This window comes from Cyprinodon tularosa, unplaced genomic scaffold, assembly GCF_016077235.1.
Source record: "Cyprinodon tularosa strain WSP-4 unplaced genomic scaffold, ASM1607723v1 ctg180, whole genome shotgun sequence".
NCBI lineage: Eukaryota > Metazoa > Chordata > Actinopteri > Cyprinodontiformes > Cyprinodontidae > Cyprinodon > Cyprinodon tularosa.
In genome coordinates, this window is record NW_024038609.1 from 984,472 (window position 1) to 999,056 (window position 14,585).

The window sequence follows — 14,585 nt, forward strand, 5'->3', positions numbered from 1 at the left end:
TAGTTTGGATCCAGCTCCTATGTTTCAGGACTTATTTATATTTCCTACATTCAGCCTGATGCAGTTTTACACCATTTGTACCTTTGTTACGAAATGAAATAAAGAAGAAGAAACTGAGTGGTTTCAGTTTTTTTTATCTGCAACACAGACGTTAAATACAAGGCTTAGAAAAAGGGTCCGGTATCACGCTCGGGTAGAAAAAAACCAGCTGGTTCTGAGCCGGTTTCTGTAGGATCTGTTTCAGTCCAGAGGCTCCTGTTTGATCCGAACCGGGGTACTGCTCAGGGACCGGCTTTCCTTCAGTTCTCGACACAGAACGTACTCGCTGAACTGGGTCGAGTCCACGCCGCCACCGCAGGACGCCTTGATGCTGAAGCCTTTGTGGAAGAGACGCTCTAGGACCTGCAGGACCAGATGGAGTTCAGGTTAGAAGATGGACTATGTTTTGAAGTCGTAGGCAAGCGGCCGTTCCAACCGTTGCATTTCCGAATCCTCCCGACTTCACACGAGTGATTAAAGTGAATGTGATCGGTCGGTTATCAAGGGGGCGGGATTGTTGTGGCAGAAGGTTCATAAGCAAGTTTGATTGCGGCCGGTTTGCCAGAAGCATCTTGCTAACCAGTTAGCATCTTAGTGCTAGTAGGTTCCCAATGGGAAATTCCATTGGGACCAAGTAGCACTAAATTGGTGACTTAGAAACGACGCTGTCAAGGAACGCTATGGACAGAGGAAACATGCAAGAGGAGGAGAGTTTAGTGTCGGAGGTCGTGGATGAGTCTCCTCCGTCATCCATTTTTTATTTAGAGGAGGAAAGCGGGGATGAAGACATTGTGGAAGAGGACGCCAGGGCGGCAGAAGCTTGGTTTGGTGTAGAAGGCTTCCAGCCGTACATGTTTGAGCCCTTGCCTCGCAACGCTGCCAGTTCTGTTAGTTATATTCAACGGTTGACATAGTACACGTAGAGCTAACAGGCCTGCGTAAGATAACAAAAAAAACAGGATTTTTTTTAAACTATAATTTTTTAATTCATTTTGGGACAATATTGTCTGATTAAGAGTACATTTATATACATGTTTAAGGCTAAATGATTTGACATTTAAATATGACTTCCCTACGACTTAAGGATGTTGTGATTTGGTCAGTTTCTGCGGTCGTTTCTGTCGGCGCTGGTTTTATTTCGGTTAAAATAGAACTGGAATAAAGTGCAGTCTGCTGTGCAGAGGCGTGCACAGACATTTTGGGGGGCAGGTGCTTAGGAGGGGGGGGTCACTTTTTAGCGCACGTGGAACACTTAATAATTTAAAAAAAATATACACGCATGTTGAATGAAATTTGACTTTTATTTGTAACATTCTCTAAACGTGAGTTTTCAATGGAAAAAAGTCACATCACCAACAGAACAGACTAAATGATCAAGTCTGTTACAATAACAGACTTGATCATCTTTCTTCTTCTTTCATCTGGCTCATCTCCCCGTTTTCCCTCACCCATCTGCTCTCCCTCATCCTGGTCTTTTTCTGTCTCTGTGTCTTCCCTGAACTCTTCCTCATCTCCTGTCCTGGTAGATGTTGATGGTATAGAGCTTCCCTGCTGTGACTGGCTACAATATAATAATAATAACCGTCATGACAATAATAATAATAGCTTTAACAAATAAGCCACATTAGTTTAAATAATGGGCTTTTAGGGCAACATGACTGGAAGTCTTGTTACGTGGATATGACTTATGGTAGCCTACAAAATAATAGCTATTTTAATACCTGCTTCACAAACCACTTAAAAATAAAATGAAAAACCACCTGCAAAAGCCTTTAAATGGTCTTTCAGTCTAGTTCTATAGGCTACACAATCATGGGGAAGACTGCTGACTTGACAGTTGTCCAAAAGACGACCATCGACACAAAAGGTCATCGCTAAAGAGGCTGGCTGTTCACAGAGCTCAGTGTCCAAGCACATTAATAGAGAGGCGAAGGGAAGGAAAAGATGTGGTCGAAAAAAGTGTACAAGCAAGAGAGATAACCGCACCCTGGAGAGGATTGTGAAACAAAACCCATTCAAAAATGTGGGGGAGATTCACAAAGAGTGGACTGCAGCTGGAGTGAGTGCTTCAAGAACCACCACACACAGACGTATGAAAGACATGGGTTTCTGCTGTCGCATTCCTTGTGTCAAGCCACTCTTGAACCACAGACAGCGTCAGAAGCGTCTTGCCTGGGCTAAAGAGAAACAGGACTGGACTGCTGGTGAGTGGTCCAAAGTCATGTTCTCTGATGAAAGTAAATTTTGCATTTCCTTTGGAAATCAAGGTCCCAGAGTCTGGAGGAAAAGAAGAGAGGCACTTCATCCACGTTGCTTGAAGTCCAGTGTAAAGTTTCCACAGTCAGTGATGGTTTGGGGTGCCATGTCATCTGCTGGTGTTGGTCCATTGTGTTTTCTGAGGTCCAGGGTCAACGCAGCCACATACCAGGAAGTTTTAGAGCACTTCATGCTTCCTGCAGCTGACCAACTTTTTGGAGATGCAGATTTCATTTTCCAACAGGACTTGGCACCTGCACACAGTGCCAAAGCTACCAGTACCTGGTTGAAGGACCATGGTATCCCTGTTCTTAATTGGCCAGCAAACTCTCCTGACCTTAACCCCATAGAAAATCTATGGGGTATTGTGAAGAAGAAGATGCAATACACCAGACCCAACAATTCAGAAGAGCTAAAAGCCACTATTAGAGCAACCTGGGCTATCATAACACCTGAGCAGTGCCACAGACTGATCGACTCCATGCCACGCCGCATTGCTGCAGTAATACAGGCCAAAGGAGGCCCAACTAAATACTGAGTGCTGTACATGCTCATACTTTTCATGTTCATACTTTTCAGTTGGCCAACATTTCTATAAATCCTTTGTTTTTATTGGTCTTCAGTAATATTCTAATTTTCTGATATGATGAATTTGAGATTTTCATTTGTTGTCATTTGTAATCATCAAAATTAAACAAAATAAACATCTGAAATATATGAGTTTGTATGTAATGTATGAATATAATATACAAGTTTCACTTTTTAAATGGAATTACTGAAATCAATCTACTTTTTCATGATATTCTAATTTTATGACCAGCACCTGTACAACAGAAAATATTTGTCTTAACACATAGATTTGCAATTGCAAACTCTACCGAAATTATTTGTAGCCTATGTGGTCGTCCGCACGTTATCTGTCATTGACTTGGGCTACAGTGTAAAACTTTATCTAGTTTAACTAGTTTATCAGGTGACCAGTCGGCAAAAATGCGTGTTTGGTGATGCTGAATGAGACATTTTAATGCAAAACAAAATGATTTTGCTTGATCTGTTTATTACCTGGCTAATGGGGCACGGGAGAAGCAGCCTGTCAGCGACCGTCCCTGCTATCTGAAGACGCTTACTGAACTGCTATGATGCTGCGCATCTGGCATGCCCTGCGGGCGACCGCACGAGTTCACGTGACAAAGGAAGGGAGAGAGGGTCGTTTGTGCGCAAGTAGGTGGCTCATTTCGGGGCATTGTTTCAGTCGTTTTTAATGGCTCAGGTTTTCAAAAGATCATTTCAAAACCGACCTCAGTAAAATCTTAATAATATTAATAATAATAAAAAAAACGAGTTTCAAAAGGGCATTTTCATTGATAAAGGGCAAACTTCCTAGTGCTTTAGCACCACCTAGTGTCTATGTGTGCACGCCCATGCTGCTGTGATTGGCTGACGCTCACCTGTACAGAGTTCAGTCTGCAGTAGCCGTTGAGCGGGAAGCGGATGACATGGGTCGGGTCCTGGTTCCAGCCAGCATTCACAGAGTTGCACATGACGTCCCCGGTCTCTGGGAAGACCTCCTCGATAAGAACCTTCTCCCCACTCAGGGCGATCCTCTCACCCAGATCTGGCGTCACCCGGACCACCAGGCACTCGCACGGCACCGATGCCCGTTGGGCCTCGCGCTCCGCATGCCAGCGCTCCAGGTCCCGAACCATTGGAGCCAGCTGGTAGAACCGTGCCTCCTCGTAGAGCTGAGGGAAGTCCTGGTGGTCAAGGGAAAGCAGACAGCTCAACCTGATAAGTTCTACTGGGTCCAGCTGAGTCAGAACCTTTCAGCGCACCAGCAGGTCAACTGTGGATCAGTTCACCCTAACCAGCTGAGCTCTTCTCTGAGCTGAAATCTCTTTAATACTTATAGGTTTTATCCGGTGGAAGCAGAGCCCAGTTTAAAAGTTGTGACCTTGACGGTCAGAACTGAGATCTGACTCACCTGAAAGTCTTCAGGCAGCAGCAGCTTGCAGGTCCTCAGGTAGCTCAGGATGAACCTGAAGATGTCTCCATCTCTGTCAATGAAGTAATGCTGCTTCAGGCTGTCCAGCACGATGGGCTCGCTGCCGCTGAACAGGCGGCCGATCCTGCAGGGACCCATTTCACACAAACGGTCAGAACAAAGAAAACGTCAGAAACTGCTCAGCATCCAATCAGACAGAAGCTGATTTATCCTGAAAAAAAAACAAATCATCTTCTATCTGTTCTCTACGGTGGCTGAGAAGTGCAAAACACATTTACAATTCAAAAACACAATAACAAATAAAAAGCAAAATAACATTTGAAGAAACAAAATTATATTTTATGAAACAAATGTATTTTTGAAAAAAGTTAAAATTTTTAAAAACAAATTCACATTTTAAATAAGTTAGATTTTAGGTGAGAGAAAGTTTCATTTTAGAGGAAAAAAAATACATTATTGGGAAACAAATTTACATCTAAAAAAAAAATTGACCGTTCGGAAACACTTGTACAAGTGCAAAGACAAAACTGCAAGTGGCAAAACACAGTTACATAGCCAAAAACAAATTAACAAAAGACGGCTACACGGAAAGGGAATGTCCCAGTGGCCGGATGTGACGTCACCATTACCCTGACTTGTAGTACAAACAGCTCAATCTGTAGTCCTCCTGCTTCATGTGAAAAGTCAGTGGCGATTTTAGATGGAAAGAATTGCACTGAAGCTGTTTTTCTAAAGTTTACGCTAACCGAACAAGGTTTTGCCCTTATTGTGGTCTCTGGAACTTTTACGGGACACGGACCAGGTGGCAGGACCAAGCAGCAGGGCCGAGCTCAATAGGGGGTTTTCAGGTGACGTTACGCTCACGTGACTACTCAGCGCGTCCGCCATATTGGGTGGCAGCCTTAGGCAATATTGACAGTGAAAAATGGTGAAATCGTGTGTAATTGTTGGTTGCACGGCCCGTGGAGGTGGAGATCAACGCTCTTTCTATCGCATACCAGCCGTAATCGTGAATCAATGTGAAAAAACAAAACAGCTATCTGAACAACGCCGTCACCTATGGCTGACACGGATATCCAGGTCCGATTTGGACGGTGTTAAGCTGGAATACGCCAGAGTCTGCAGTGCTCACTTTGTCACAGGTAATTAACTGTCAAGCATTTAAAACATGTAAGAATATATTAATAATAGGGCTTGGGCGTCATGACGTATTACTTTCCGTGGCCGCAATGTTGACCGTCTCCGCCGCCGCTACTCAGACTACTGCCTTTGACTACTGCGTACTGGACTCCCTCTCTCAGCCGTGTTTTAATTTGATGCATTTCACCTTAACTTGATTTCAACCAGCGGGAAAAGGCTCAAATATGCGAGAAACCCGGAGGGTTTAGGGAGGTTTGGCAGTTAACGTTACTAACCAAACCTTTGAAACACATAGCAGCTGGTTAAAAGTACATTACATGCCTGAGTGGTTGTTAGCACTAACGGTTAGCACTGTTTGCTGGCTTTATGAGCTGCAGCTCCTGAACCCATCCATTCGTAAACTGCACATGAGACTCCAAGGACTTGTAGCTTTGGAACTGTTCGCGCACCGCCGGCCGTTAGCCACCTAGCATAGCGAGCCCTGCGTCGGATTGTTTAAATTTTTACCATCTTATTAAAACTCACCCGTCCACGTATGATGGCGATTTCCTTCATGTACATCACTTCGACATCTCGTACCCAACCAGATGTGAACTGGTTGTGAGCCTCTAGACCCTTGTACGCTCTCATTTCCTCAAGAGTGTGCAGAGGGTTTTCACTGAACACCGGGTAATGAACTATGTTACCGTGCTCTACATTTGGCCAATCATCTGGATTAGTGCTAAACAAGGCACCGTGGAGGGCATAGGGATCCATATGGTCGATCACGGAACATTTCCTCAGATATGTTCCATGATCTGGTGGCTCTAGCCTGCTGGCGTACTTATCCATTCGTGACATGATATATATGATATACGATTATATGCCACCCAAGATGGCGGACCGGAAGCTGGCCAGTGACGTCACTGAAAACCCCCTATTCGTGGCAGTGGCTGCGTTGCAGCAGTTCCGGTGGTCCTGCCACCTGGTCCGTGTCCCGTAAAAGTTCCAGAGACCGTCCGCACGAAGAACAAAATGGTGTAAGTTGGCTGAAATTTGCTCCACAATAATAAAATCGCCGCTGACTTTTCACGTGAAGCAGGAGAATTGAGCTGTTTGTACTACAAGTCAGGGTAATGGTGACGTCACATCCGGCCACTGGGACATTCCCTTTCCGTGTAGCCGTCTTTTGTTCATTTGTTTTTGGCTATGTAACTGTGTTTTGCCACTTGCAGTTTTGTCTTTGCACTTGTACAAGTGTTTCCGAACGGTCAATTTTTTTAGATGTAAATTTGTTTCCCTAAAATGTATTTTTTTCTCTAAAATGAAACTTTCTCTCACCTAAAATCTAACTTATTTAAAATGTGAATTTGCTTCCTAAAATGTAAATTTGTTTTTAAAAATTTAAACTTTTTTTTTTTTTCAAAAATACATTTGTTTCATAAAATATAATTTTGTTTCTTCAAATATTATTTTGTTTTTTATTTGTTAATGTGTTTTTTATTTGTAAATGTGTTTTGCATTTCTCAGCCACCATAGTTCTCCTCAATCAGAACCTTCTCAATGTTCTAATTCAAACCGCCATCCTGTTAATCGGTTTCAACTCCTCCTCTGAATAACTGCCTGTTCTTTCATTGTCTTAAAGCCAAATTTACTGTAAACTGACAGAAAAACTTCCATTTTCTACTAACCTGATGAACCAGGCTAAATGTGAGATTAAATGTGTAACTTAGTCTGGCACCGATGAATGAGACGTCAGAAGATTGTTGATGAGAACAACCAGTTGTTTTTCAAACCATGTCTGTGCCTATTGGCCAACGCTCTGACCAATGAGCTCAACTGACTGTGACGTAGTAGGCGTGACAGAAAGCTTGTGGGGGAGTGTAAACAAGCAGCATGTGATGTGAGCAGTGGTTAACTTGTTAAGATCGTGGAGTTGGACAATTGTTGTCGTTTGTGCAAAAAAGACATGTGAGTAGCCGGTGTACTACACCAAAGTACACAAATTTTCTAAAGTTCAAATCAACCGTTGTCAGTGGCAGAAAGTTGGAGTGAACATTTCAATTACACCGGGAATATCCAATCGAGTCTGTCGAGCTTGTACAACGGTGTTGAATAGACTGGAAAGAGATCTGCCAATTTATTGGAGGTGGATTGAAAATGAGGTGGAAGCAGGTTCTCCTGCAGAACGAACAGCTGCTGAAAAAGGAGCTCGGGAGCCTATTCCCTCGAAAACACAGAGAGACTTGAAGAAGCTCCGTCACAACACAGACAAGCCGAGGATATCTGACGCTCTTCCGCTGAATATAGCCGAGGTAAGTGGACATTATCAGTATATGATTACGACCTGCAACCGTAAATCTATCTGCTTAATTTCCTAACACAGTCAAGCATCATAGCTTTATTTCCTTGTGCTTTCTTCAGCGTCGCGCAGCCCTTAAATGTTTTGCATCCAGAAAGTCAAAACACATCTCTGCGTTGTGATTGGCCTGCCAGTTCTAGGGCCTGGGGCATTGATCGAGGCTAGACCACTCGCAGGCAAAAAGGATTTAGGCCGCTGGCGGGTGGGGCTAGTTTACTAGGCTACATCTCTACGCGTTTCCATCCGAATGTTTTGGGAATTTAGGGAAATAGAAAAACACAGCTGGAGACATGTCTATTTTCAACTTTCCTCGGGTCTAGAATAGTTGCCCAAAATGAGCGGGCAGAGCCGACCTAACTATTAATTTTATTGCTCCAGAGTGGGCGTGGCCTGATTAATGAGGAGACTTATTTCATACTGTTTGAGCAAAGCCTGACTCATTCCGTTAAACCTAAAAAATCCTAAGTTGGCCTAATAAAGTTCAACCTAAATAGCCTGATTGTGATGTCACAGGCACCGTTTTGATAGAAAAGCTCATTCAGAAAGGAGATTCTTCTCAGAACCTTATTCAAAAACTCAGGACCTGGACAGGAAGCTCTGACCCTGAAGGAAACCAGTGAAGGACACACCTCTCCACTATTTAAGGAAAATTATCATTGATGATGTGAGTTTATTACACCTTAATATTTTGATAAGGCTGGAGCCATGGATGTCTAATCATATGCTAACATGTATGATGTAAAATAAGATGATGCGGCAGACTGGAGATGTATAAAATGCCTTTTAACTGTTAATTGGGGCCACTTCCTGAGAGGTTAGCAGCTGCCTTCTGTAGATTCTAAGCAACTTCTCTGATCTTAGTAAGATTACATTTTCTATCAGAATCTGTTGTCATGTCTCATGGTTATTTAATACATAAAAGTTATGAGATGTTATTTAAAGAGTTTGTCCCGAGTGATCTATTTTCAGGAAAAAGAACCAGAGAGAAAGCTTCAAGGTGTAGAAATAGAGCCTATCTTTAACAACTCGCTCTCACCTGGATTCAGGAAACTTGGTGAGCGTGGCCAGGCTGCTGGTGTACATGTGTCCGCCCACGTCGATGTGGACGGGGGCGTTGGCTTTGGTAAGCTGGGCAGGCGAGGGGATGCCCTGGGCCGTCATGGGGGAGGCAGGCGAGTGACTTAGAGACATCCTGGACAGGCTCCGCCCCTCCTGGGAGACACAATCAGCATGTAAAAAGAGAGTTGCGTAAGAGATCGCCCCTCAGCACTTCAGCAGCTCTGACCCATCTGAGTCGTTCTCATGTTTTAAGCCGACCTTTGTTTACATTAAGTCGATTACTGGTTGATTTACAGACAAAATATTAGCTGGATGACAGAAATGCCTGCTGATTAAACAACACATCACCTAAAGCTAATGTTCCAGGTATCTGCAGGTGAAGCTATCTGAGACTAAGTCTAGAACAAGCATTAACTAAATCCTTTTTTTTATTAAGGCCTTAAATGGCATTAAAAATAATTAAATGTGATTCCAGGTAGCATTTAAAACTCTGTTTTTATTACAGAGAAATACTTTTATACAAACAGATTTGTTAGATATGTTAATTAGGCAGAACCAGACTTAGGATCCACCTGGTGAAGACAGAGAGAAGAAGATAAGGTGCAGTTCATGGATTATAAAGAAAAGAGCCTGGTTCTGCTGGAGGTTCCTTCCTGTTAAAGGAATAGTACACCCAAAACATGATTAGCCTTCATTTTCTACTCACCCCCATGCTGAACAACACTCTGGAGTACTTTTTTGATATCTCAAATGCATCTGGAGATCTGGGAGGCTTCTTGCTGTCTGCTGACATTCAAATAATGGAGGTCTATGGCGCCCGAGGCAGAAAGGTCCATAAAAGTCCACAAAAAACGTTTCAATATTCCTCCATACTGCTCGTCCAATGTATTCCAAGTGTCCTGAGTGGGTAGCGTCCAGAATTTACTCGAAACGAAGTCATTTAGAATGTTTTTAGAGCATAAACAGTAGTGTATAGGATTTCCTAAAAGCGCGCACCTGCGCGATCACGATGCTACGGAAGCTGGCAGACCAAACCAGATGAAAGTGCGCATTCAGCTCGGCAAAGAACTCATGCTCTCCCTCGACACTGAAGTCCTCAGACATTTTTCTTTCGTTGTTTCTTTCTTTGCACAGGTAAACAGCACATTTCTTCTTCTACGCTTGCATTATCGGCAGAGCAGACGCTGAATGCGCACTTTCATCTGGTTTGGTCTGCCGGCTTCCGTAGCGTTGTGATCGCGCAGGTGCGCGCTTTCAGGAAGTTTTTTTTTTCTCTCCACTGTCGCTACAAGCATGCTTAGTGTGAGGGATTGCATTCGAGTCAATGAGTGGATGCAATCAACTGGTTTTCCTGATATAGAAAACTTTGAATCAATTTGACTGCATGATCCGATGAACTGTAAAGTGCCTTGAGATGACGTGTATTGTGGATTGGCACTAGAGTGGCTCAGGTTATCCTGATCTATCTCTATAGTTATGCTGCTAAAGGCTTAGACTTCTGGAGGACATAGGGACCCCTTTTCATCATTCTGCTTCATTCTATCTCTATTCTCCCACTCTACAGAAGCTGTTACTTCAATCTCTAACGTTCTGCTCTCTCTGCTTTTTCTCATAGTAGCTTCATCTGGTCTGTTCCTGTTTGGCTGTGACTCCATCCTGGAGAGAAATATCAGCTGTGCTGCTGCCATCAACACCTTTGTTTATAGATGTTGGAGCTCGGCGTTTTTTTCAGTGTAGTCCTGTTTTTCTGACTGTGATTGGCTGGATGTGCTCTCTTCACCCTTTGATGTGGGAGCTGGCTCGGAGCTCGTCTGCCTGGCTGTGTGTTTCCTGGACGGGGCCGCCTGCGGAGCTGGTTAACAATTGCCTTTTGTATCTATGCTTCTTTCTCTGTCTTCTTCTGTCTCCTTGAACCCCAGTCGGCCTCGGCATATGGCTGCTCACACTGAGCCTGGTTCTGCTGGAGGTTTGACCCTGTTAAAAGGGAGTTTTTCCGCTCCACTGTCGCATGCTGTGAGGGATTGCATTCCAGTCAATAAGTCGATGCATTCAACTGGTTTTCCTTAGATAGAAAACTTTGAATCAATTTGACTGTATGATCTGATGAACTGTTAAGTGCCTTGGGATGACATGTGTTGTGAATTGGCGCTATATAAATAAACTGAATTCAAAAGCTTTAGAAAATTAGCTTGAATACTCTGGTAAAAGTGGAAGTACTGATTAAACTTCTTTACTCAAGTAAAAGTAACAAAGTACAGGCTTGTAAATTTACTTAAAGTATAAAAGTAAAAGTAGAAACCACTTTTTTCATGCCGTTGCCTACATTTTAAATGGATGTCTGCCAATAGGACTAGATCTCCGTTGTGTTCATTTTCAATCATCTCGTCGTCCATGCTACTATGCTAACGCCACCGCCACCAAGCTGCAATGATTTGCCGAGAATGAATACCGCCGAATCTGTCGATTCATCTTGTAGTGGTGCGTCAAATGCAACGTAGATTCCCATCCAATTAGATTGAATTTGGTATTGATGACGTGAAAAATAATAACGGTAACTCCATTGAACTGATTCAAAACTAAAGTAACGAGCCAATTTTTTTAAATGTAAGGAGTAGAAAGTACAGATATTTGTGTAAAAATGTAAGGAGTAGAAGTAAAAAGTCGCCATAAAAATAAATAGTAAAGTAAAGTAAAAATATCAGAAAAATCTACTTGAGTACAGTAACAAAGCATCTCTGCTCATAACAAAATCTAATAGTCTAAGCCGTAATCGGCAAAAGCAGTGAACTGAAACCTTTTGGATCATAACTCGAATTAAAAGTGAGGCAAATAAGGTACATGCATTTATCCTATTTTCTAAATAACGAAATTAATCCTTTGGTATTTATGTTCTGTGGCCTCTGTGTCTTTTGTAGCGTTTTTACATCCACTGAGTTGCCAAATATTTTCAGTTAAGGTTATTTTAATTAGTTTTAAATCTTAAATGAATCCTTTCGAGGCCCTTTAGAATACATTGAAAGAAACCAACATTTTTATTAGGGTGAGAGAGAAAAATAAAATTACACAGAATTTGGACCTGAGCAGAAATAGAAGCCATAGATCAATAACTTACTGATCTACAATCTAAGGTCCAATTGGGGCATCAGGAGGCTGTGAAGCATGAGAAATCAGGAGGCTGCAGCCCAGTCTGCGCCCTGCAGCCTGTACCCCCTGCAGCCAGACCCCCCTCCCCCTCCTCCCTCTGCGTGTCCGCGTGCACGATCTGCGATATGACCTACAGATCCGGGCGCATGCACGGACACATTGTATGATCTCTGCTCATGTGAATAAAACGGGCTTTCTGCGCCTCGTTCCAGTCTCCGTTTAGAAACGTCAACATTTAGGATGTTTCTGCTAAACTAAAGGTCAGCGTGCGCCTCTGAGGGGCCATTTGTGCGGAATCCCCGCTCTCTGGGGGGTTTAAATGGTTTCGGGTTGTAACACCTTTCAGCAGAAACGCTCCCTGTGATAAGAGGCTGCTTTAAGACATCGGAGCTGCGGATCTGTCGGGAAGATCGTGTAAAACGCAGCGACTCAAGTTCAGATTTAGATTAGAAACCCAACTCTAGAAACCGCGAATCCAGCGCCGTTTTTAAGCCTCCATGACTACCTAAATAAAGCATTTTGGATTTTTGTTTATATAGCTGCTATAACCCCAAAAAGCTCCCAGAAACATAAAACCAGAGTTATTTTAGTGAAGTCTGGGCTTCCGTCGGAAACGTCGAGGCGCACAGACTTGATACCAAATGGTGAATATCAGGTTTAAACCAGCAGCACGTGCTTTTTCTCACCTGGGAGGAAACAGACACGGTAGACATGGACGGCAGCGCTGCAGCTCCAGCTGAGGTTCGGCTCCCGGCCCGGTGGGTTCTGCCTGCGTCCTCTGGAGAGAGAGAGAGCCGAGCAGAAACAATGCAGACCAACAGAGAGGAGAGCAAGCTGCAGGACGAATTTGGCCCCGGGCTCCTCAGACCCCCGGGGCCAGGATTAGGTCCTCCTGCCCTGACTTGTTGAGGAGCGCGCCTTGTGTTTGCGCTCTTTGTTGGAGGAAAACTCAGCTGTGAGGTGCAGCAGCAGCATCAGCGGGGTTCAGATCCACCCGGATAGAAAGGCCCAGCCTCCCCGTGGTTCGGGGCCACAGTAAATGACGTCTGTCGTGGCGCTTTGTGCCTCCAGCAGCCTGCGGCCAAATGCGCCATTTCAATTATTGCGCGCTGATAGATGGAGATGTTTGCCGCAGGGCAGAGCGCACTGAGCCGGTCCATGGCGCTCATCTGTCGGCTTCACGCTCCTCCCTCTGCTGCAGCGGATACAGGGGAGTCACTGCAACGGAACCACAGAACAGACCAGCAGCCTCTAAACAGAACCGATCTGAGGCCCTCAATTTCTACCCATTAAATGGATCAACTGACAGATGGTCAGAACATTCACTCCAGTAATAAAGTCATTGAAGGGCTGGAAGAGCTGTTTACATTCTACTTTATGTTGCCTATATTTATATTTCAATGTTACCAAGAGTAATAAAATAACCTACCATGTGTTAAGAGCAAAGAGTATAGGCCTTTTAGCCTATTTTGGGGGTGCTGAAGTAACTCTAAAATAAGAGTTTTGTTTATTAATACTGTCTGCACCTTTTACAATAAAAAAAATATTGGCATTGTAAAAACTATACCGCATCTGGTTATTTAACCCATTCAATTATGTTCTGGTTCATCAGAAATAACAGATGAAAAGATATAAACAAGCCTGATGGAGCTGTAAGTGTTTAGGAAAACGCTGCATTCAGGTGTTTCTGAAATGTTCAGTCAGATTTCTGCACCTATTGATGGTATGTTGGTGAAATGTTCACCAGCGAGGTGGGTCCTAGACTGGTTTGTTTCATTATTTTTAAAACCACAACTCGATATCAATATTTAAATTTACTGAATCATTAGTAAATCCTTATCATTTTCTTCAGTTTCTAGTTATTTCAAATTATAATCCATTTTATGATTGCCACTTTAAAGAGGGAAAGGTGTAAAAGTTTATGTAAAGGAACAGGAAAAGAACAGACAGAACAGCAGCAGATCAAACAGCAGTTGTTTAACAGGCAAAGAAAAATATTTCATTCAGTAGATTATTTTACATACGTCATGGAAGTAATTTTGGCACACAAAAGATAAAACTAGGGATGCAGGATATTGGGATTTTGGCCGATATCCGATATGCCGATATTTTAAAACTCATGTAGCCGATAACCGATATCGATACCGATGTTAAAGCTGGACAAAAATAAGTAGCCATTGAAAATAGCAGTTTTGTTATCCATTTCTGACACTTTGAAAAATAATATACTCAAATATATTTTCATATGCTGATATCAAATTGATTTTTAAAAACGCGGTATCGATCTATTTTACTTTCAAAATTTCGTGAAATTTCATTGTTCTGTTACAAACTCTCGTGATATTTTGCAAATTCTTGTGAGATTTTGTTAGTAAAATAGATCGATACCGCGTCAATATATCAACATATAAAAATATGGCAAAATTTTGTGAATTTTCGGGGGATTTCGTAGCATAACGATGACATATAGCAATATTTCATTAGTAAAAGAGATTGATATGGTGTTTTTAAATGGCAATATATCAGCATATGAAGATATTGTGATATTCTAATGTATCAATATTTTTTCCCTCGTCTTTAGAAGTTTTTAAGTTTATAAAAAAG

General features: G+C 42.8%; 1 protein-coding gene across 1 annotated transcript; it reads right to left on the reverse strand.

Annotated features, from left to right (window-relative positions):
• Positions 1–114: 114 nt before the first annotated feature.
• On the reverse strand, positions 115–13,174 carry LOC119781643 (BTB/POZ domain-containing protein kctd15-like). The gene is made up of 5 exons (XM_038282186.1): positions 12,668–13,174; positions 8,815–8,990; positions 4,277–4,421; positions 3,744–4,049; positions 115–402 (listed from the first exon to the last, which is right to left on the reverse strand). Exons 1-5 carry the CDS (start codon positions 12,692–12,694, stop codon positions 241–243), a joined length of 816 nt encoding a protein of 271 aa, XP_038138114.1. The 5' UTR covers positions 12,695–13,174; the 3' UTR covers positions 115–240.
• Between the last annotated feature and the right edge of the window lie 1,411 nt (positions 13,175–14,585).

Coding starts and splice junctions, on each gene's coding strand:
- LOC119781643 (XM_038282186.1), bottom strand. CDS start 12,694: ATGTCTACCGTGTCTGTTTCCTCCCAG. Junction 8,991..12,667: donor CCGTGTCTGTTTCCTCCCAG/GTGAGAAAAAGC, acceptor TGTGTCTCCCAG/GAGGGGCGGAGCCTGTCCAG. Junction 4,050..4,276: donor TGCTGCCTGAAGACTTTCAG/GTGAGTCAGATC, acceptor CTTGACCACCAG/GACTTCCCTCAGCTCTACGA.